The sequence below is a fragment of the Trachinotus anak genome, unplaced genomic scaffold, assembly GCF_046630095.1.
Source record: "Trachinotus anak isolate AG129_WGS33_773 ecotype Australia unplaced genomic scaffold, CSIRO_AGI_Tana_v1 ptg000021l, whole genome shotgun sequence".
In the NCBI taxonomy this organism is placed as follows: Eukaryota; Metazoa; Chordata; class Actinopteri; order Carangiformes; family Carangidae; genus Trachinotus; species Trachinotus anak.
In genome coordinates this window covers 19,123,533-19,145,935 of record NW_027273872.1, presented here as the reverse complement: position 1 = coordinate 19,145,935, position 22,403 = coordinate 19,123,533, and the positions used below count along the sequence as shown (strand labels likewise).

The following is a 22,403-nucleotide window of genomic DNA, read 5'->3' as shown; positions in this document are numbered from 1 at the left end:
TGTGCTTTATGTTAACAGGTATGACACTAAATTACGGAATTTTCAAGGTTTACAAATGATCGTTTGTTGCTGTTCCCTGTGGCCACAAACTGAGGATTGTGTGTGTCCACTAGGTCATTTGTTCAATGTTAAGGAAACAGCTCCACTTTGTGCATCCTGTTGGAATGGATTGTTTTATCTTTGAGATCCACGATGAAAGAAAATACCAATAACCTCTGAAGTTGGATTAATTTTGTTGAGGAGTTATTCACTTTGATCTCAACATGTAAAGACAGAGCTGTAATAACAGATACCTGAATGAATTAGATGATTTAGCTTCTAGCTGCTCTCCAAAAGCCACTAATGGCACAAATATAATACACTCACTCTTCTAATTAATTATAGTATACTTTACATATATGTATATAAACATATATTTATAATATTTTATGCATTGCATTTTTGATGACTTTAAGATGAAGCCACAGCAGAGGTGGGTCACTGTCTGAGCTCACAGTCACTGTTTGTCTCCCTCTAATGGCTGACTCACCCATCATATGATAAATTAAAACGTTTCCTAATCACAAAAAACCTAAAAAAAACAACATTCCACTTTAAGTAGGACAATTACTGTGGCATTCATGCTCATATTTTAGTCACCGTCAGACATAGTCAGTGCATAGCTACTCGTTCCTTTTTCTCAAGTTCAGCAGAGGAAGAAGTAAAAGGTTTGAATGCCACAGTGTAAAAATACAAGTAAAAGGCCTGCAGACAAAAACATGAAAATTTGAAGCACTCATTTTGATATATTCCACACATATCATAATTGTATTATTACTACTGATGCATTCACATGCAAGCAACATTTTAATAGCGGATCAAGACAGAGCTAACTTTACTCCATAACAAAAAATTATATTTTATGTATGACACATATTGTGTATATAATCCTTATTTGCAAAATAAGCTGTAACAGCACATCTCAAATTGAGAACAATTTACATGATTTCCTTTTGAAATGTAGTGGACATTCAACTTAAGTACAATTACCTCAAAATTGTAGTACAGTACTTACTGTATGTGCTGTCCACTGCTTGAGTTAAAAAAAAAACCAAAACACTGCTCTGTTATCTTAAATCCTTTAATATATGAAAGAGGCATATTTTAACACAATATACAGTGTAACAGACCATGTCCCACAGTTTTCATTTACATTTCTTTACAAGGCTGCCCATCAGAGAAGACGGGTCCAAACTGAAAGAATGGATCAACAGTACGGTTTTGCTTGTTGTATTCTGCTGCAAACGAAACGCAACTGAAAACAGACTGTAAGTAAAACAGAGAGAAAAATGTTTTAGTTGCCCTACTGAATAAAGATAGTTATGGCTGCTTCTGTGTGACTAAAAGATTATTCATCACTGTATCCATATTCCTCAACTGTGAACAAATGTGTAAAAACTAAGGATGCCCAAGAGGCAATAGAGATCAAATTTCTAAGTCTGAGCTAAATTTTTTTCTTTCCTGTGTTTATGACTCAAGAATGGGTGAATAACAAAGAGGTTTTGCCAGGAAAATCTTCCCTCATTTTTTTCATCTGTGAAACACATGGAAAAAATGCACATCATGTTTTTTTTGTCAGGAGTTTTTGAGTGTTTGCTGTTGTAATACTCATTTTAGCCATAAGAGGCTGAAGTGGATCACTACACAGGTAAGTTTTCTTCCAAGTGACTTTTAATTTCTTAATGCAGTCAAAAATGTATTTTTATTGGCAGTAATCTGCCATTAGCATTAGCTATACTGATGTTAGCGGTTAGCTCACTAGTGAACGAGTGAAAAACATTGTTTATGGTTACCCAATAGCTACAACCTAGTTTAATTGACTGCATAGCTAACATTAGTTTACTGTAATATAGTTATGATAACGGCGACACCCTTAATGAGTGAGAAGATTTACCAATAAAGATGAAAAAAAGTTTAGATCAGACTTAGAAAACTGATCACCAGAATCTTTTTTTCCTCACTTGCCTCTTGGGGCTTTTGTCAAGAAACCGTCAACAACTTGTATTGATCAAATATCACCTGGAATTTAAATGTCAGTATCAACAACTGTGATATTATATTGCTGTTAATATGCTCACCAATAAATCAATTATGCTTCTTCTTTGTGCTCTGATATGACCAGCGTCTGCACATGATGAGGTATGATTTGTGAATGTCTGATGTGCTGCTCACCTTTGTAAGAAATATCAACAGAAATGCCTCGAGACATTAGCAGACTTCAAAGCTCGAAAAGGATCACCTAAGAGATTTTCAGAGTCACAATGACATTTTATATTATATAGATAATGGAAAAAAATATTCATAAAAGCATATGTAGCTGAAGAAGCTTTACATTGATAGAGGATTATCAAAATGATGACATGATATGATGATTTTTAATGATATATAGAAATCATCCAGATTTACAGCTACTGAAGACACATTTAAAACCAAACCGTTGTTTAACTGGTTGCTTCTGATGATTAAAATGCTTTTAGTTGCATATAAAATGTCCATGCGGGTGTGCACACACACCTGGAGACAGAAACAATGGAATGCTTATTTGCTTTCATGCTCACTAAAAAATTTAAAAATGTAAAAACCAGAATAACATCTAAGACATGAGTAAGGACCACTCTTTATTCACATTCCTAAACTCAATTTGTGTTGTGCATTGTGCTGCATAAGGGTAAAGATAATTTCTTACTGAGTGTGGAGCGGTAGGTCCATGCTGATACAAACTTATACATTCATGGTATGCATAAGGCTCCTCCTCAGGAATGATTTAACTGCCCAGAGGGATAACAGAGAAATTAAGAGGGTGTTTCATGATGCAAGGCCGTTACGATAAAGGACAAAGCATAATTAGCATTATTCTCTCCCTCCCCCTTTCCCCTGCATTAAAGGAATACAAAACCAGAACTATCCAAAGCTGTTAAAACAAACGTACTCCAGTGAGTCACCTTTGTTGAGTCTGCATATTAAAGTCCTGCCATGCTGCTTCTACAGATTATTATGGCACTATAGTCCTCATTATAAAGGTGACTGTCTGATTATTGGCTGATCCATCCAGACACAACGGTGTCTGCAGAGAGAGAGCAGGAGTGCTTTTTGTGTAAGAGCTGCAGCTCCGTACTGCCGCAGAACTGACACCGGTGGCCTCCATCTGCCTTCAGCCAGATCCTCGGCATCACTCAAAAAGGCAGCAGCAGCCCATCTATTTTATCATGTACAACATAGAATCTCCTTGCATGCATAAGCAGAGGTTTCTTTTTATGAGGGGAAGGGATGTTTAAGACCCTGAGCAAACACTTCCAATTACGGGTGATTTACATAAAAAAAGATGAGCACCCTTCAAAGATTTGTTAAACTCATTTGCCACACATTAACTGTTACATCCCACTTTTCAAAATTTAGATGTAGAGGAGGAAAAAAAATAGTTTTTCTGATGCTCTAGACTGGAGTGGGACAGACTGACTTAGAGGAATTAGTGAAATCAAAGAAGCCCACACTCATTAAGAATAACCGGATGAGGGGAAAAAGATGGACATGTCATGGACACACAGTAAGTGATCATAAGGTGCTGTTTCTGAATGAACTCTGATATACATATTCTCCATACAAGACTCAGTGAAGCAGGAAAGTTTTGGTGTAGTGTTCACAGAATATTAACGCTATTCATCTTTCAACTTGTGCATTGCAATTCAAAATGTGTTTTTTTTGTGACTGTGCATAGGGATCTGTATGTGTTTGAGTAAATCCTGTCTGTGCTATGTATGTGAATGACACTGCTACAACAGGACACGACTAGTGATTAAATGTGAGAACAATGAGTGAAATTATGAAGTGAACCCAGTTATGTCTACGTTCTGTGATGATCATGGACAAGATGAAAAGCTATGAGGGCAACTTGAAGAGTTCAGATTTTTTTTATGATCAACAACAAAGGGCAACATAAGATGAAAAGAAACTGTAAACTGGATAAAGAACAAATAGTCAGAATATTTCCTCAGCCTGGAAACAATAATAACATGGCAGATTATTCAACTGCCATGATGTGAGACTTGTTATTAGCTTGGTTACTGCACTACATATCAATAATCTAGTTAAAGTTAAAGCAGCATTCATGTTATATCGAGACTGTTGCTAATATCAAAAGTAACGGCATGTATTTACTACTCTATTTAATAAACAGTCCAAACAAAAAGACAACATTGAATTAAAGATAAAAGCGATGCTATAACATTTTTAGTTTTTGTTTGATTTCTCCTTTCAACTGGCACTTCCCACATAAAGGGACAATAAATTCACATTTTGGCTATCTAGAAATGCTATTTGTTATTGTTGGCATTCCTAATAAAATCTGAATCATAGCCAGATAAAACTGTGGCAGGTAATTTGTGGCCAGCTGATAGTATTTGGTCTCCATTAGGACTGCCAACAACATCAACCATAAGAAGATATTTCGCAGTTCAATGATGGATCAGAGGTAAAACAGGTGCCTGCTGAAATCAAACAATGAATCCAGGATACAAATCTGTGTCTATGAGAAGACAGGAAGTAAAGGACATATTTAAAAACACACAAAGACTCATAATGCAGAGGTCAAAATATTAGTGTAAGACAAATGTGGTAACATAAGTCAAGTAAAAAGGCCCCAGACCAGCAATCCCATGTGCTTGAGGGATGCTCAGAGATAAAAGTCAAACTCTATCATTAAACCCTTTTCCCGCTTTAGCATAGACCTACAATCCTAACCACACCAGGCCATTATATATAGTACAATCCAATATCCTTCGATAAATCAACAGATAATACAATTACTGCAGGGAAAACAGGGCAACTTTCGAGGAACTGTCAGTGTTTTTCTGCATTAGTTAAACAGACATGGATATTTATCCAAGTTCAACAGGCATGGATGGAGAAAAAATAGATATGCTTTTAACCAGTGACAGAAAACATATATTTTCAGCCAGGCCCTGAGGTATTGCGGGGCGGGGTGCAGAGAATTCCATGTGAAGAACAGGAAGGAGACAAAAATATCACTGGAAATTAATGGCACTTTTTTACATTATAGTTAGAATTTAAATCTCCTGAAATGGTTTGAAGTTGTAGACACCACCAGCCAGTGTTCAGTCTTTTCAGTGGTCATAAAAGGTCACAATGGAGGAAAATGACACGCAGAGGAATCCATGTGTTTGTTAGCATGTTAAAAATAGGCAGTTTTAGAGGAGTCATCCAACCCCCCGCTGAGTGGGACAGAGGCTCTGCGACAAACACGTGACCTAAAAGATGAGACTTCTTGTCCCTTATCCTTTGTGTGTTTTTTTTGTCTCTTACTTTCATCCATGGCCTCCATTCTCCCAGCTGACAGGTGTCCTTGTGCAACTGCGCCCCATAAATACACTTGTCCAAAGAACAAAATCAGAGGAAACAGAAAAACAGAACCTAACGGGGAAGTAGGCAGGGCAGGCAGGTCCTCCGTATATTTGGGTTAAAATCCCAGCTGAGTGGTAAACAAAGTGTTGACTGTTTGGTTTATTTGGGGATATTTTTCTTCTCCCCCCTTCAAGTGTCACTGATAAACAGGAATTAAACGCTTTGTGTCTGCTCATCTGCAACCGTGAGAGTGTGTATGTGCTGCTTAGCTCAGTGGCAAAGTGGACTGTGTTGAATGCTCATGGCTCTCCATCCTCAGCTGGATGGGACCATTTGTGTGCTGTGTTGACCTGGTGTGGGTCTCCACCTGTCCTGTCACCAGTTGGCTTTGACAGCTTTGACATCACTGACCAGGTTTTGAGCAAGGCAGATACCAAAGATCTGAAGAAGAAGCCAAGCAGGACATTAGACCAACTGATGTTTACTTAAAGTGAGATCAAATTACAACACATAATGGGTAAATAAACAAGAGCAGACTGCTATATTGCAGGGGTTTAACTGATGTTGCCTGTTCTCACAGCTAGATGGCAGTGATGACACAAAATCAGAACCTGTCCACATTGTTTGTTGTAAGTAAACATGAAGTTTCCACATGTAAATAATCTACAAACAAGGCTCCTTACCTGTAAAAGTGCAATACCAACAAAGATTCCAGCTACAATGATCAGGTTGTCCTGAAGCCACTTCTCAAACTGTCCCACACAGCCCTTGGTATAGATATATTTCTGCCGATCCAGCTCCTTGTCAAAAACAAAGAACAGATCAGAAGTACATTAAAATGTGAGTGAATACTTTTTTTTAAAATCAGTTTAGATTGAGCAGCTCCCAGAGAGGACCGTGGACTTTTGTATAATGTAAACAGACATCTGAACCCTGACCGATGACTAATGCTAGACAAAACAAACAACTCAGATAACATTTTGCCCACTGACCCCTTCACTGCTGATGAGGGCATGAGTAATGAGTGAAAGCCGAGTCACTCTTAGATTACAATGTGTCAGTGTCTGGAAATAATGGAGAATATCATGGCGGTGTATTCAATTTCTCTGTGGATCCTGCCTGGCCTGAACAAACAGGCAGAAGCTGTTTCCTGTTACCGGACAGATGGCTGTTTGCGTTGTCAGATTCAGCCGATGATGTATGCAGTCCATTCAGAGATGGAAATAAAAAGGTGTAATTTAGAGCTGCAAAGACACTAAAAAGGGGGATAAGAATGGGTGTGAACAAGGCTATATACAATGCTCTCTTTGTTACTCTTCAAGACATGTCAACCAGGCAAACCCTTTGTTCTCTTGCAAAACCTGAAAGCTATCTTTTAACCAATGGGAGGTGAAGAGAGCCCCATGGCAGCCAATAAAAAAGCAGGAAACACTATGTTATTCTGGCTGTGAACTTCCTCAGAAGCTATTTCAGCCCTCTGCCTTTGTTGTGCTGCTGTCTTCCTCATGTCTCCTGCTCTTCCTCTTTCTCAGCCTTCACTCCATAAAAAAGCTGCACAGGAAGTTCCTGCACATCACTGATGGTTTCAGCAAAATGTCAATGACCAGGGCATTAGCACAAGAGCACGCAGAGAAAATTCATACCAATGCAGTGGCAGGTGGTTCACTGTATTGCAGTGTGCCTAGCAACAGCAATCTTTCTGACTGCAGTGCAGTGAGTTGTAACCACCACACCCACACACACAGGAAAAGGGAACGGACTGGCATAACCCACTGAGCTGCCAATTACAGAGTGTAGTAAGGCTGCTCTCTAGGCTATAACTGGAGCCTAATTATCCCCGTTAGAAGAACAATCTGTTATTAAGGCAAGAAGCATGCAGAGGAGCCTGTGTGCTACTTAACCCTTTACATTCTCTTTCTCTGCTGTGTTATGTTATTTTGTATTTTCACCAAAAGAATATTTTCCACATCTCTCTTATCAAGAAGGTTAAATAAAGATGTTATAAAAATCTAAATTTTGATTTGTTCCATTCAAAGTTATTTATTTTCAAATATTAATCCATTGGGATTAATGTTTAAAATAAAACCTGGGTAAATTAAACTGGGTGATAGAGACAAGCAATCAAGCCCAATACAAATGCATCCGACTGCCACTTTGCCCTGAACAACTCCTTAGATCCCTTCAGCCAAACAGGCTCGCAGCATGTCAATCAACTTGCCCTCAGGAGTAATTCCTCTCAACCGCCTTGCGTCAGTTTAACCAGAAAGGCTGGCAGCGGCTGCCAATCATGCTGCATGACTGCCAATGAATGTCACCGACTGTCACTGACTGTGCTGTGAACGAGAACTGCTTCTGTTTAACTGCTATAATTTTATTAGACTTAACAATATTTTTCAAATAAACCTATATTTAAAAGCACAACATTAATTTTCAGAGAGTTACATCCTGAAAACAGAAGTGTGAGTGAAGCAAAACAAATACTCAGAAGTGGGAGAGACATGATTATTGACTTGATACCAACCCCTTGAAGCCGTACATCATAACCACACTGCGTGTTGATGACATCCTCCTGTAAAAAACAAAGAATACAAAAATGTGAGGTCATCTGTCAGATCTCAACAAGAATTATTAAAAAGTTGAATTATTCTAGAGCATAGAGATGAATTATTTTTAATGAACATCTTGACCAGTTTCAACTACAATCTGAAGACAATCTACAAGAATAAACTCAAATACTAAAAGAAACATTGCAGTTACAACACTCTTTTATTATTAATTAAAATCATGATATTTGATTATGCACAATTAATAATATATTATCATTGTTGGGCGCCTCACCGCAGGGTCTTTGACACAACAGGAAAAGGGCACCCCACAGCGCTCCCTGCTGGGGTTCAACTCAGTGCAGTTGAAGTAGATGTTAAGGTTCCAGTCGTCGGGCCCATGAGCTCCACAGCATGACCACTGAGATGGCGGCAACGACAGGAGATTAAGTAGCCAACTCTGGCTAACGGACAAATTTATTTTGTCTGATCTGGTCTTGAAAAAGCTCTTTAGAGTCTGGCTCCAGTCAGCTTGGGCGGATAGCAACGGATAGTGAGCCTCAAATGGCGAGACTACAGCGGATCTAATCACCTTTACAATACAACATGACAGAGCCCAGCATTTTCACATGGGAGCCAATTATCTAAACTGTTTAATTCATATAATTGGATAATCATTTGAAGGAAATACAATCACATTAATCATGAGATTTACTACACAGCTACAGCAGCTCATTCTCATGCTCACTCATTCTCCCCTCTGCCCCAAACTAAGCAGATTCAACATCAGTTTATAAACACATATAAACAACTAAATCTCTTAAGAAGACAATGACCAAGAAACATGAGAGGTTGAAAGAATTTTTTTTTTCACTGTTAGTGACACAAATGTTTCAGTCAGTAGTTGTGAACTCACATATTCCTGGGCAAAGTCAATGAGATTCTGCAAGTCGATGTCATCGCGGTATGCCTTGACATTATTGTTGATGAAAAAGTTGAGCTGGTCTTTGATCCAGTCTTTAAAGACAAAGGCAAGGATCCCCGCAGTCAGCTCCAAGAAGAAGATCAATCCCAGGAACACAGAAAACTGGAAAGTACAAGACACACACACAAACACACACACACACACACACACAAAGAAAACACAAAACAATCTGTTAGTTCAGGGAATGTGGGTGCGCTTAAGAAAATCCTGTTTTGTGAAGGATCAGAACATTATTTTTCGGGCATTTTGTGTAAAAGAATTAAAAGGACAATAGCTCTGATGTAATGTCCTTGTGCAGGTCTGGCTGTAAGGCATGCCCTGATTTGCTGAATGAGAGCGTGGCAACAAAGACCGCAGTCCCAGAGGTACCATTATATCATCCCTTTACAGTAAATGTAGGAGGAGACGGGGCTAATGATAAATGCACAAAAGCCACATTAGCTGCTCACTCTGACGCCTGACTTACTGCTGCTAATGGACATCGGCTGGAGTTAATAGCGACTCAGAATTGCAGCCAGCAACAAGGCAAGTTTGTCTCTGTCAGTCACATGTTATCAATACAGCTGAACTCAAATAAACCTCCTACAATGGTGGTGTCACAGCTTTGGGCTTTGAAATGATTCTCAGCTTTTTACAGATCAAAGACAAAGAGGGGCCGATGAAGAAAACATTGCTTGACACAGAGGAAACGTTTTGATGGCCTATGAGGAATGGATCTATGTTTCTGATCATGACTTTTGGATGGAACAGGAGTTGATTTAGTGATGAGATAACACATCTTTGTGCTATGCAACCGCCCATAGCATTTGGCTCGGGTGAGACAAAGTGACACCTGCTACAGTGACAGCCTCAGCTCTGGTGTGAACTGCAGATCTAAGGCGTGTGAAGTGGTTGAAATGGTGTCTGTGCTTGGGAGCTGGCTTACAAATTTAAGTAGGAAGGTGTTCTCTCTGAGCGCTCCAATACAGCCAGCAAAGCCCAGGATGAACATGACCCCTCCAACAACGATGAAGAGCCACACGGGGTCGAAGCCTCCCAGATCCGTAATGGATGACAGATTGGACAGCACGCCCTGAGGGAAAGGAAGAAAGACAAAAGAGAATGGTTAAAACTCTGACTGTAATACTTCCAGAATCAATCCTCGCTGTCTCTTTTACACAATCTCATCAAAATCTCTCACTCTACAAAAACACAGTTAACCTTGAAAAGCTTGTGTGATGTCAAAGAGAAAAAGTGAGAGTTTAACCGATGACAGCCAAGAGGCCACAGAAATGCAGCAGAAACTTCTATTAAAAGGAAATAATGTTATTTGATTAGTATGGCATTTATCAAATGTGTTGCTTTCTAAGTAAAATGATGATTTTTTCCATTAATTTATCCACAACACAATTTCACTCTCTGGTAGAGCTCTGTCCAACCTACAAAACGAGTAACTTTTATCAGGAGATGCAGAGTTCAGGGCCTGCGGTAAACGTGCACAAACAGACATCTGTCCTTCCTCTCTGCATATCCTGTCCCCCGAGCCCCACAGCCAGAGTGTGTCCAACACGTTTTCCTGTCCGCCTCTGGCCAGCATCATGTCTTTCACTGACAAACACGTTTTATCTGAACTAATGGCTCATTTCTCATACATGTGTTACACCTTGAGGCCGAAGAGTGGGCTCACTAGAAGACGAGTTAACGTCACTGGGTAGCACAACACGAGGTGCAATGTTTGTGGGTACAAGGTTGTTCAAATATGAGTGTTCCTATTCATGCATGGTTTCTCACCATCACGACATATATTTCTCCCCCAAATGGAACCCACTAGAGCTTTTGCCTGTAAATGTGGGCACCTGCTCTCAGTTTTGACATCCTGTTTACTTGCCACATATTTCACATGTCAAACACTTGTAGTGAAGCTGGAGGCTGAAATCTCATACTGCTTAAGTTAAGCTCCCTCTGTACTGAGCTAGGGGACGACTATAGGACAATACTGCATTCTTGTGTTTTTATGGCACTGGTGCAGAATAAACTGCCTTCATTTGAATTTAAGCACGAGGCCCTGAAACAATAATGTAGTCTGGCTGCATGCAGCGGGCTTGAAACTAATCAGCTTAGTCAGTGAGACCCAAACTCACCATTATGCCTTTCCCGTACCCGCTATTCATCATTCGGCAAAATCCCTTTAAATTATTCACTCTGTTCCACAAAGGTACTCCAGTGCAAGGCCTATTTGCTCAGAGTTCATGACCAGACGTTACTAATCGGTACATGCTTCCACACTGGTGCAGCATTTACTGAACCGACTGGTACAATTTCTAGCTAATTAATGAGCAAATTAACTGTAAACTCGATTTGAAGAAGTTTTGAATGTTGCCATGATACTCTGCACATGAGAGGTTGACAGGAGCAACTGACATTTGTAGCCTGTACACTGTGGAAAATAAACAGTAACCAGTTTCCAAACAAGTTTGAAAGCCCAGCTCATTTTGTGACTGTCGTACAAAGCAAGACATTAAATCCCTAATGGCTGCGAGTCAAATGAGTTTGTAATTTTGGCTGTAGCCATTTCTAGTTCCTGTTCAACTATTGGAAAAACATTAGCGACGCACAGGGTGAACAAATCTTAAAAAGTTGGACGTCAAACTGGAGGTGCAGCAACATAGTTCATTTCCTAAGGTGGCTAAGATGTTTTTACCAGGACCATTATCAGGTAATAAGAATTTAAGTACTATAAGGTGTTACAGGAATGGTGCTTCTATTTTTCCACACCACTCCTCTCAAAAGCCCTGTTTCCAACTCAACAGTCTCCTGCGCTTACAGCTTATTCTGACGAGAATATGGGGAAGAATTTGAGCTATGCTGTTGAGACAGTCATGCCATACTTCACCAGTGTGTTTGTGCGTGTGTGTTTATACTTACCTTCTCCGCCCATGCCCACAAGCCTATGCCCAAGAATGCTGCTCCTAGTAACTGTAAAACAAAGCACACAACAAAAGTTTTGTTGTCAGATAGAAAGCAACAGTGCTCATCAGTTAGACCCTGTTTCAAGCATCTAAAAATGTGGTTTTAAATCTTGAATATTTCTCAGTTGAATGAAATATTTGAAACTTAATGAGAATCGCTCCAAAAGTTCTCAGTGACAAATACATTTTCCACTGTTTAGTGAGTTTATCAATCAGAAGTTCAACTCAACTCAAGTCTGCCATTCAAAAACTTCTTCTACCAAGACTGTGTAGGTGTGGTTTGATCACATGTGACTTACAGAGACGTCTGGTTGCTTACATGTGTTGCCACAGAGACGTCTCTGTGGCAACACATGTAAGCAACCAAACAACTGTCTTTTTTTTGTGTGTTAAACTCCGATTGATTCTTAGTAATCCATGACATCACATTTCCCAACACAGCCTTGCTTGCAGCAAAAACATGAGAAGAACCATGTCAAAACACAATGAATACAGAAATCTCTCATTTCAAAAAACCAGTACTCTTCTAAAACTGGCAGATAATAGTGTGTTCATGTAGAATTATTTTATAGAAAGAATCTAACGGAGAAAATTGGCTTTTAGTGCCTTCAAACAAAGGTGAATTCTCAGAGGATGTCTTTTAACTTGCTGTGGACAGGGTGAATCATTACAGGCTATCATGCAGGTTATTGCAGGTTAGAGTCATTGCACTGGGCTGCTTAAAGCTAGAGGCTGTGATATCCTGAGAGTTAAGGAAAATCCCTCCAGTATTAGCCTCCTGTCAAAGGGCTGGATGAATGTGAGGCTCACAGTTTACAACATGCCAAAAAAAAGAAAGGAAAAAAAAAAGAAGAACCTCAGAAAGTACAGGGCGACTGCCTAAGATGGCCACAGCACTGGGTCATCCTAAAAAAACAGCAATAAGGCTACAAGATTATACTAGACAGCCTTCACGTCAGTAGAAAACACCCATTTCTTCACTGCCACAAAATGTCATTCCTAAGACATTTGGGATGGTAATGAACTTAACTGAGACACACTATAATGGCAGAGCCTGAAATATAATAGCTCCATTGTAATTGGGTTTAATCATGTTGTTGAGAAGCTGATTAAATCAAGGGACGTAAGTAAAACGATGGCAACCGTCAATGCACACATAACCAACAAGACCAAGACCAACAGTGTGACAGTATGCCAAGCAACAACAACAGCAGTAACTGTGGGGGGGTGCTGCTGAGTTGGCCTGGTGGTTACATAACCGGTCGTAGTGAAGGGTGTGGTGGCTTCAGTTGTAAAGGGATGGTAAGCAGGTGGGGATCAGTTAGAGGAGATTAGACTGACAGAGTGGAATTAAACCATTTAGCCTCTCATTCTAGATAATCCACACAGATTACAGAGAGCACATAAAAACGTGACAGAAAGAAAGTCTCATTTTACAACATGGAAACTTCAATTACACAACTCAACCTAAAATATAATTACTTCTAGATACTGATTTGTGGAAAATTTCTATTAGCCTCCTATGACAAATCTATTAATAGTCACTCTGAAAGAAAGTAAAAGAAAATCATATAATGTTGCCAATGATTTTTGATAATTTATAGTGATTATTTAATTTGTGATACAAAACTATTAAGCTGCTCTATCAAGTTTGGAAATCTAAATCAAAATCTAAATTTAGTTAAACTATTCACTCCTCTATTCTTGAACACTGAAAAACTCACTGCACCACATCTGGGTCTGAACAATTAATCAAAATAAAATCAAAATTGCAAAATGGCCAAGTTCAAAACTCAAATAGCAGGAAATGCAGTAAAATGTGTCAAAATATGCAATAATAAATGAAGCATGCCCCAGTCTACAAATGATATTCTCCAGACCTAAGGGAACATGTTTGTTTGGTATATACCTCAGCAAAAATTACATCACCATCATTTTTATTTTTATTTTTTTCAGTGAAAATGGAATAGAAAAATTACCATACATACAATCATGACCCACTGCAATCACAAAATCTTTCAAAAATAGTTGCAATATGATTTGGCTTATCATTCAACTGCAACGAGAACAATGGTGATATAGTATTCAATATGTGACAGTCTGCATAGAGTTTGTAACAAACTACAGTTGTATTTAGTAAAAGATCAGTTGTCTTTGTTAAGAAGTCCAACTTTAAGATGAAAAATAAATAATGTCTGGATGTCACTGAATTAAACTTTTCCAATCCCTGTGGGACAACACAGCACCTGCATGTGTTACATAAAAGGGTGTGACATTTTGACTGCAATTTGTGACATGCTGCTTTACAATTCAGAGCCTGCAACTTTTTATGACAGCTCACGAAGGAGTGTCCTTGGAATAACCTGAAGGCAAAACTGAATCTGCGCCTTCTTTCCAAATGAGATGATCCAGCCTCACATAACCCAAACTGAATGTTGGACTGAGGAGGAGTTGCATATTCCACCAGGAAGCTGCCCTCACACAGTTTGAATTTTGAACTCTTGTTGTCAAGAAGTCACTCAACATCACTATTTAAATTACCTGCATTATTATGACCACTCCCCAAATCAGAAATTAAATACTGAAATGAGAACAATCTGCTGTTGTAACCTTTATCTTGCTTAGTGCAGCCTGACAAGGAAAATAAATAACAAAGTTCTGTTTTACTGTTACATTATTTCGTATTTTCTGAAGGGAGACACTGGCTGACCACGTGGCTGATGTTCTCCTTGTCTTACTCCCACTGCTCTGCACTCTAGAGGAAATCACAAACGGTTGAGGGAGCTTCAGCTGACCCACACAAAAGCTTTTATTTTCTAAACTACAGTTAATATCTACCAACAGCAGACTTCAGAATAAATTACCATTGCCATAATTGACGAGAGATGATTTAGAACAGCTTGAATTTAAGTAAGAACATTAACAGAATCTAGTGCTGCCATCAAGTACGGACGTCACAAGAACCGATATTTCTGTACCAAGTGAATATCAAAATACTGAAAATTCTGACTGTACTTGTTTTTCTTCAGTACTGTAGGTATCAAAGCTACCATAGACGTCCACCTGGAGATGTCATTCTTTCCAGACTGACAAGGTCAGTATAATAACCCTACCAGTGTTCTGGTCTGACATCAAACTTGAAAGGTAGAAGGAGGCAGGCACAGTAAACAACAACAACAACAACATATGGAATGACAGCATCAAGGGCAGGTGCAGCAATTTTGCATTTGACGCAAATTGACAGGCAAACAAAAAGACAACCAAAAAGCCAGTAAGCAAGCAGTGTCACGCTGCATGGAGGAAACACCTCAAACTTATCCCAGCACCTCAAAGGCAGGAAACCAGGTGTGTACACAGAGTTCTGAGGTAAACAGATGATTTCAGAACTGTACAAACGCAACATTTTGGGGACAAAGAGCATTTAATCCATAGTGACTGATGTCATGTAACCTTTTCACTTCTCTTCTCTTCCCATCTCTCCTGCTCCTTACTGTGAACTATCCAATGAAACATAAATTAAAAAATGGCTTCTTCATTTTGGTGGTTCTAAATAAATCACCAGCAGGACAATGCTTTTGTTAGACGACCAGTTCTGTTATTATTTCCATACTTCAATGCACAAGTTGCATTTCTCCCTGCCACAGCTAAGGGTGACCCTGAAGGCAGCTTTAGCAACGTGTCATTTTGGCATAAGAGAGGACATAATGCTGCACACAACTAAAAAACCTTATTTTAGAGTTGTTCTGATAGTAGTAAATAGTATGTGTGTTTTTAAAGCCCTATCTGCAAACACAGCTTCCTTCGTGGGACAATAAGGTGAATTTGACTGAATGAGTACATTGAAACTGAAGTGAACTGAACATGCCTTTGTGTGGTGCTTGTGTTACTTTTATCTCACTTTTCCCACAGTGTAGTTTGCAGCCAGAGTCAAATTCAGGTCAGTTGGTGGCAATGAAACACACAACCTGTACTAAACTCTAAGAGTGCCACCACAAAATGCTATTTTTACACACTTTCGACATCCATCTCTATGCGTTCAGACAGAACAAATCATCTCAACAATTCAGCAATAAAGCCAAGAACAGTACAGCACTGTGTTCTGGTTTGTTCTTGCTTAGTTTACACTTGATTGCTTCTGTTTGTGTGGGGACAAGGTGTTTTGAAAGCCTCTCAGGATTTGATTCTTTAAATCTTACCTGCTCCGGTAAATTATTTGTTTCCCTTTCCACTGTGTATTTACTGTCTAATCCCTGCCCCTGTATTACTGTACTTTTATGTTTAATCACTATGCAAATAAACACTACGAGGAACTAGATGTCCTTGTATCTGCCTCCTTATTCAAAGAAGGCCGTTCAGGTTATTTCTCTGTCAAGTACTGCTCTAGAATGTGTGTGTCCCAGAGCAAGGGGTTCCTCAACATGTGGACAGAAAGATTATCAACAGAGATGCTTCCCTAAGCTAGTTGATCCCATTAACCTCAACTAACTAGCAGACAAACCAAACTTCACGCTGCCTGGACACACAGACACACACAGACACACACACACACACACACACACACACACACACACACACACACACACACACACACACAGGGCACAGACTAAGTCAAGTGTGATTGCCGTTTCAGTGGCTCCCTAAAAAGCTGAATATTTAATGTGTCTGACTGGATGAATGCAATCATTCTTGATGATACGATAACAGTGGCACTGCTAACAGGGTGAACAAAATGTGAAGCTCGTCTGACGCCACAACAAGATAACACTTCCACGTACTTTGCATTCACACTTCATTGCACTTGATACTGCAAAATCAATGTTTCTATTTGGCTGATTAATTACAGCAGCAATACAAGAGTATGAAGTCAGATTGAGGTCAGACATGTATCTGACTGGAATGGACTTAATACTTGAGTCTAAGGCTGTAATGGAGGGAACGTTAGATCCCATTCAATACTATTACCTTGTATCCAGTTATATCAGCATAGAGTAGACCCAACTGAGGCCGACTGCAGTTGGCACATAGTATCAGAACAGAAATCAGAACAAATCAGAAAAGAAAAATCCCCTTGTGAGTGGACTTTGCCTCTATGTTCTCATTTGATTTTATCTGTGGGAGACGGCAAATACTACTACTGAACATAAAGTGTTTACGTTTATCCTCAGACGCAGGACTAGAAAATAGAAAATACCTGTTATTTTGATGTCCTGCGATGGATACATACACTCACTGGGCACTTAGGAACACCTGTACACCTGCTTATTCATGTAATTATCAAATCAGCTAGTCATGTGGTAGCAATCTAAGGCATGAACTCATGCAGATAAAGGTCAGGAGCTTCAGTTAATGTTCACATCAAACATCTGAATGCCAGAAGAATCTCAGTGACTGTGTCATGTTGGTGCCACGGAGGCTGGTTTGAGTGTCTCTGGAACTGCTGATAACCTGGGATTTACACACTAAACAGTTTATAGAGTTTGTTCAGAATGGGTTGAAAAACAAAAAACATCCAGTGACTGTCAGTTCGGTGGACGGAAACGCCTTGTTGATAAAACTGGTTGTGGCCGACAGAAAAGAAACTCACCTACAACTGTGGTGAGCAGAGAAGCATCTCAGAATGCACATATGTCGAACCTTGACATTGATGGGCTACAACAGCAGCAGACCACGTCAACCTGTCAGCCATGAGCAGAAATGTGAGGCTGCAGTGGGCACAGGCTCGACCAGAACTGGACAGTTGAAGACTGGAAAAACTAAGCCTGGCCTGATGAATCTGGACTTCTGCTGAGGCACGAATGGACCCAGCCTGTCTTGTGTCAACAGTCCAAGCTGGTAGTGGAGCAATGATGTGGGGAATGTTTTCTTGGCACATCATTCATTGTTTGAATATCACAGCCTATCTGAGTGCTGTTGCTGACCATGTGCATCCCCGTATGGCCACAGTTTACTATATTCTTATGGCTTCTTACAGCACGACAATGCACCATGTCACAGAGCAAAAGTCTCAAACTAGTTTCATGAACATGACAATCCAACAGAACACCTTTGGGATGTGGTAGAGCAGGAGATTGGCAGCATGAACGTACAGCTGACAAATAGACAGAAATGATGTGATGTAATCTTGTCAACATGGACCTGAATCTCAAAGTAATGTGGAATCCATGACATGAAAAACACAGGCTGTTGTGAGAGCAATGTGAGGCCCCACCCAGTATTAGCATGGTATTCCTAATAAAATCCTCAGTGAGAGTATATCAACTGTGTTCTGGTGATGCTACCCAAAAAAACTGACAATGCCCATTGGGATTTCCTAGAGCCCAAGACATTTAGAGGATATATAGATTTATCTGATCAATTATCCAGAAACTGGAACCAGTAATTTCATTTGCCTGAAAAACATAGGAAATGATCAATAATTGGTTGACTGACTTATCGTTTAATCAGCTAATTATTTCATCTCTAGTACACACACAAGCAAAAGTATACTACGCTTTCCTTCAATGAAAAGAAAGATGTATACTGCATACAAACAGTACATGAACACATGAAACTCTGACTACTGCTAAATGAGGCACTAGTGAAAGGACCTCAATGTGTCCTTAAATGGCTGCATTCACACTTGCTTCTCTACGGCTGTCCACCTGTGATGTGATCACCCAGCGCACGTTTCAGTGCCAAATGTGAGCAGACACTTAAAGCTGTAGCTGGCTAATAACACACAAGCTGCATCCAACCAATTCAGCAACTTGGTTACAGCTTAACAAGCTCTTAATTACAGCATGCAGCGCTTCCAAACATTTCACCAGCTCAGGCAGAAAATGTGATTAATTAAATGGATATGAGGAATGTGTCTATTCTAAGGACCAGAGAAGGTGTGTTGTTGTTGGGTGAGGGTGTCTGGCTGTCAACAGCAAGCTGGGGCACTGGAAGAATTCACACAGAAGAAAAGCACTGGGTTTTATTGCTCTGTTTTGTTCACAATATTTAAGGTCTTACAAGCATTCTGTCTCAATTTAGGGAGAATTTTCAAGCCTGACAAGATCACAATGGGAAAGACAAATGGGTTGATTTGTGGAGAATAAACCCCATCTCTCTGTTTCAGCAATGCACTGGCTTGTCTGTCAAATCCAGTTTCGCAGAACACAGACAAGAAGAGAACATCTTCTAGTGATTATTAACGGAAACAGCCAGCGAGCTGGAACTTGTTCCACAGTTTCACAGCGAGCTCAGACACAAGGCTGTTAGCTTGGCCTGAGTGTCAAACAGTCTGAAAGAACACAATATGAGTCAGGGACAACACTACAGCCCTATGACTCAATATTTCCTGGTTGATTGCTCAGTCCAATTGAATTACAGAGAGGTTTTCATTTCTGAGTAAAATTGTAAAATGTATCCGTGAATTTTTCTGTAAAAAAAAAAACTTGCTTGTGGCATATTTGGCATTTCATATTACCTCACCAGTCACAGGTATAGTGTAATGCTCCTATGTTACGAAGGGGGGGAATGAGGAGGAGGTGATGAAAGGGGGATGAATAGGAAGAGAGCCAGTTGCGTGTGGACCCCATGTGCCTGATGAGTGTGAGGGAACAAGCATATGAGGAGAGAAAACACAGAGTCACACCCGGTGCTCCCCCCAGTCTTTGTTCTCACCATCCCTTTATACGTTTGTGGGTGTGTGAGCGTAGGGAAACAATGCTGTCCCACAGAGCCCCGGCACTATAGTCGTGGAGGGAGTGAAAAGGGTGCTTGAAAAGAGGAGGGCTGGGTGGTATTCAGGCTCGTGTAGCTCAAACAGTGTGTGAGAAGACCTTCTGGAGGCACACAGACACGCCATTCCTTCACCCACTGACATTGTACTACGCCAGCCGCACAGAGGCAATGCAGACGGGTGAGGAGGGAGGGGTGAGGGTGTCTGAACAGAGGAACTTTTCAGACTGAGGGGGATAAAGATGGAGGAGGGTGTTGTAAGGAGACGTGGTCTCACTTGCCACTGGCATAACAATACAGATGAGTCTCCTGTTATTTCTCAAACACAAGCACAATGATATCACGACTTACTGCCAGGTCAAATCAGGGAGAGGAACCAACATCTGCCCAGCCTTGGTTTATGATTGCTCATAATTTGTCCCCTCCACCTACCACCCTGACAGACTATCAGACAATAACTCTTCTTGAAATTCGTTAATCAGCTAGAAAACTATCTAAAGAGGCCAGTTATATTTGTGATTTACTCTTCACTAATATCTAGCTCTTCATTTCATAGGTTTAATGAAAGCAAAAGTTTCAGCTACCCCCAGAAAAACACTTAAAAAGAAGGTGGTGGTCAGATTTTGGAAATTGAATATAGTGTTTGCAAGTGGTGTCAACGACTTCTGTGCTGAAGACTTGCAGCACATCTAAATACTGTCCCGCATCAATAATCAATTAGTGACTCCTTCCCCCGCCAATCAAGCTACTCTGTTACCACACATGAACAATAACCCAAACCAACAACACATGACAGAAAGAAAACCAATTCAATACGTTTCTACTTAAATCAACTCAAATAATAATAATAATAATAATGATAATGATAGTGGGACCTCAAGGATCATTTAAGTTAAATTTCCCCCCACAAACAGTGCTAACCTTAAACTAACTGTAGCAGAACATTTCATTTTACTTTATTTAAGCCACATTTGCATTATTTCTCTTATGATATCGACAGACAAACCGTACAAAAACTGCATTTACTTACCCAGAATATAATGTTGAATCCAAACAAGAAGTATTTCACACAGCAGCTGACCTCGGCTCCTTTTAAATGATGGTGTTTTCTACTCATTCTTCCAAGGGTAGCGGTGGCTAACGAGTAAGCTAGGTCACTAACTACTACGACTGGTACTTTAAAAGCTGAGCCAAAGCTGCACTTCTTGAACTACCGAAACCAATGTTAGCTGGCTCCATTAGCTAAACAACGCCGAGTTTAATCGCCGGACAACATTAACCAAACCAAACATATGCGACTAATTATCTTTTCCTGGCTTTAACCATCAGCTTGCTAGGCCAGCTAGCTCGCAACTTATCTGGTTAGCATTAGCAGCTAACAACAACAAATCCAGGGACACTTAAGGCACAGGCATTCATCCGCAGTTCAGTCGATATTCAAGCTGCCTGGCGTTAATTTCGTAGCTGGAGATGAAGAAATACAGCTGAGTTGCTTTCAGCTAAATGTCTCCTCCATTATCTCTGTTGCTGCATCGTCGCTTGAAGTCTTCATCCTTGTTGTTTTTTTGTTTTTTTTGTTTTTTTTTGCTGTAAAACAAGCCCCTGCTGTCAAACGAGGAAACCACTGCGCTGCCTTTCGCCCTTTTCACCTCAAGAGCGGCATCTTGTGTCTCAAGTGAGGGCCCTCACCTAACTGGGTCGACAACAGGGCTAGGACTAAATTATCCTAATGTTATTCTCCTGAAGTGAGCATCGAGAGGGTGAGTGCTATATTTAGGTGAATAGGTGCACAGGTGCAGCAGGAAGCTCCAAGATTCACAATTAAATTCATGCAAAACCGAGGAGAGATTGTCAACAGTATTTTAATTACACGGTTCACAGACTACAATTTTTTTTTTTTTTGTTAATCTCCCCATCCACAGTAAATCTGTTACATTTGACAAAAAAATAAAAAATAAAACCTATTCTTTATTTTATGATGAAATTCATATTTTCCAACGCAAATGTGCAAATATAAAATGAGAGGAGGTGTGGAAGAGAAACTGCTGGGTTTGTGTTTATGTGTCTCTCCCCAGCCTATGGGGTGCTCACTGTATGACACCTCATTTGCAGTTCTCTTGCAAGCTTTTCACTTTTTGAGTTGAATGATAGGTGTGACATCTAACACATGGATATTTGCTCTTTTCGACACAGCAGCTGTGCTATAATCTGACAAGTTGTTGTCATAGGATGTAATGAGTGTGTATCCAGGTTAGCAGTGATGCTCACCATCTTGTGACCGAAAAAGAAGATCACTGCAACTATAACTGATATAGGCACTGACACAGGGAGAGTATAAGCTTTTATTACAACACGCATTTTGGCTTGTCATGGCAGCAAAAACATAGGTGTAAGTAATATTAATATGGCCCTGTTATCCATGCAAGCATGCATAATATAACATATAACATTACTGTTATTGATTGCACCTGTGCTTTTCCTCCTACGGTTAAGATGTCTGCAGTGACTTGAGTCTATTAGGAACGTATTCTTAATATGATAGATGTTGATAATTGTCTCGCGGGAGAGATTACCTCATTTTCATGATATGATAAATGACTGAAAAGAAAGTAGAGACCATAAGGAATATATGTAAAATGTTTATTTTGAGAAACTGTTGCATGCACAGAATCAGTTCAAACCAGCGTTTCTTCATTTGAACTTCTATCTGGAGTCCTACAGAGGGCAGTCTATGAACCTGTGATGAATGTGACTGGTTTCCTTCTTTTACCTTGAGGAGTTTCTGTTCAGGACATTTCAGCCTAAAAACTATCGCCACAAATA

The 22,403-nt window shown here is 39.9% G+C and overlaps 1 protein-coding gene across 1 annotated transcript; it reads right to left on the bottom strand.

The window, feature by feature from the left end:
• Positions 1 to 1,104: 1,104 nt before the first annotated feature.
• On the bottom strand, positions 1,105 to 21,157 carry tspan17 (tetraspanin 17). Its single transcript, XM_071458273.1, has 8 exons — positions 20,611 to 21,157; positions 11,830 to 11,880; positions 9,851 to 9,997; positions 8,857 to 9,027; positions 8,236 to 8,361; positions 7,919 to 7,966; positions 6,081 to 6,197; positions 1,105 to 5,838 (listed from the first exon to the last, which is right to left on the bottom strand). The coding sequence occupies exons 1-8, from the start codon at positions 20,695 to 20,697 to the stop codon at positions 5,773 to 5,775; spliced, it is 813 nt and encodes a 270-aa protein (XP_071314374.1). The 5' UTR covers positions 20,698 to 21,157; the 3' UTR covers positions 1,105 to 5,772.
• Positions 21,158 to 22,403: the final 1,246 nt, after the last annotated feature.

What these genes read in the sequence shown, in the direction of transcription:
- tspan17 (XM_071458273.1), bottom strand. Translation starts at nt 20,697, where the DNA reads ATGAGTAGAAAACACCATCATTTAAAAGGAGCCGAGGTCAGCTGCTGT. An exon ending in TGTGGGCATGGGCGGAGAAG is followed by an intron (nt 9,998 to 11,829) that starts GTAAGTATAAAC and finishes CCTTTCCCTCAG; the next exon opens with GGCGTGCTGTCCAATCTGTC. An exon ending in GTTGTGTCAAAGACCCTGCG is followed by an intron (nt 7,967 to 8,235) that starts GTGAGGCGCCCA and finishes TGTTTTTTACAG; the next exon opens with GAGGATGTCATCAACACGCA.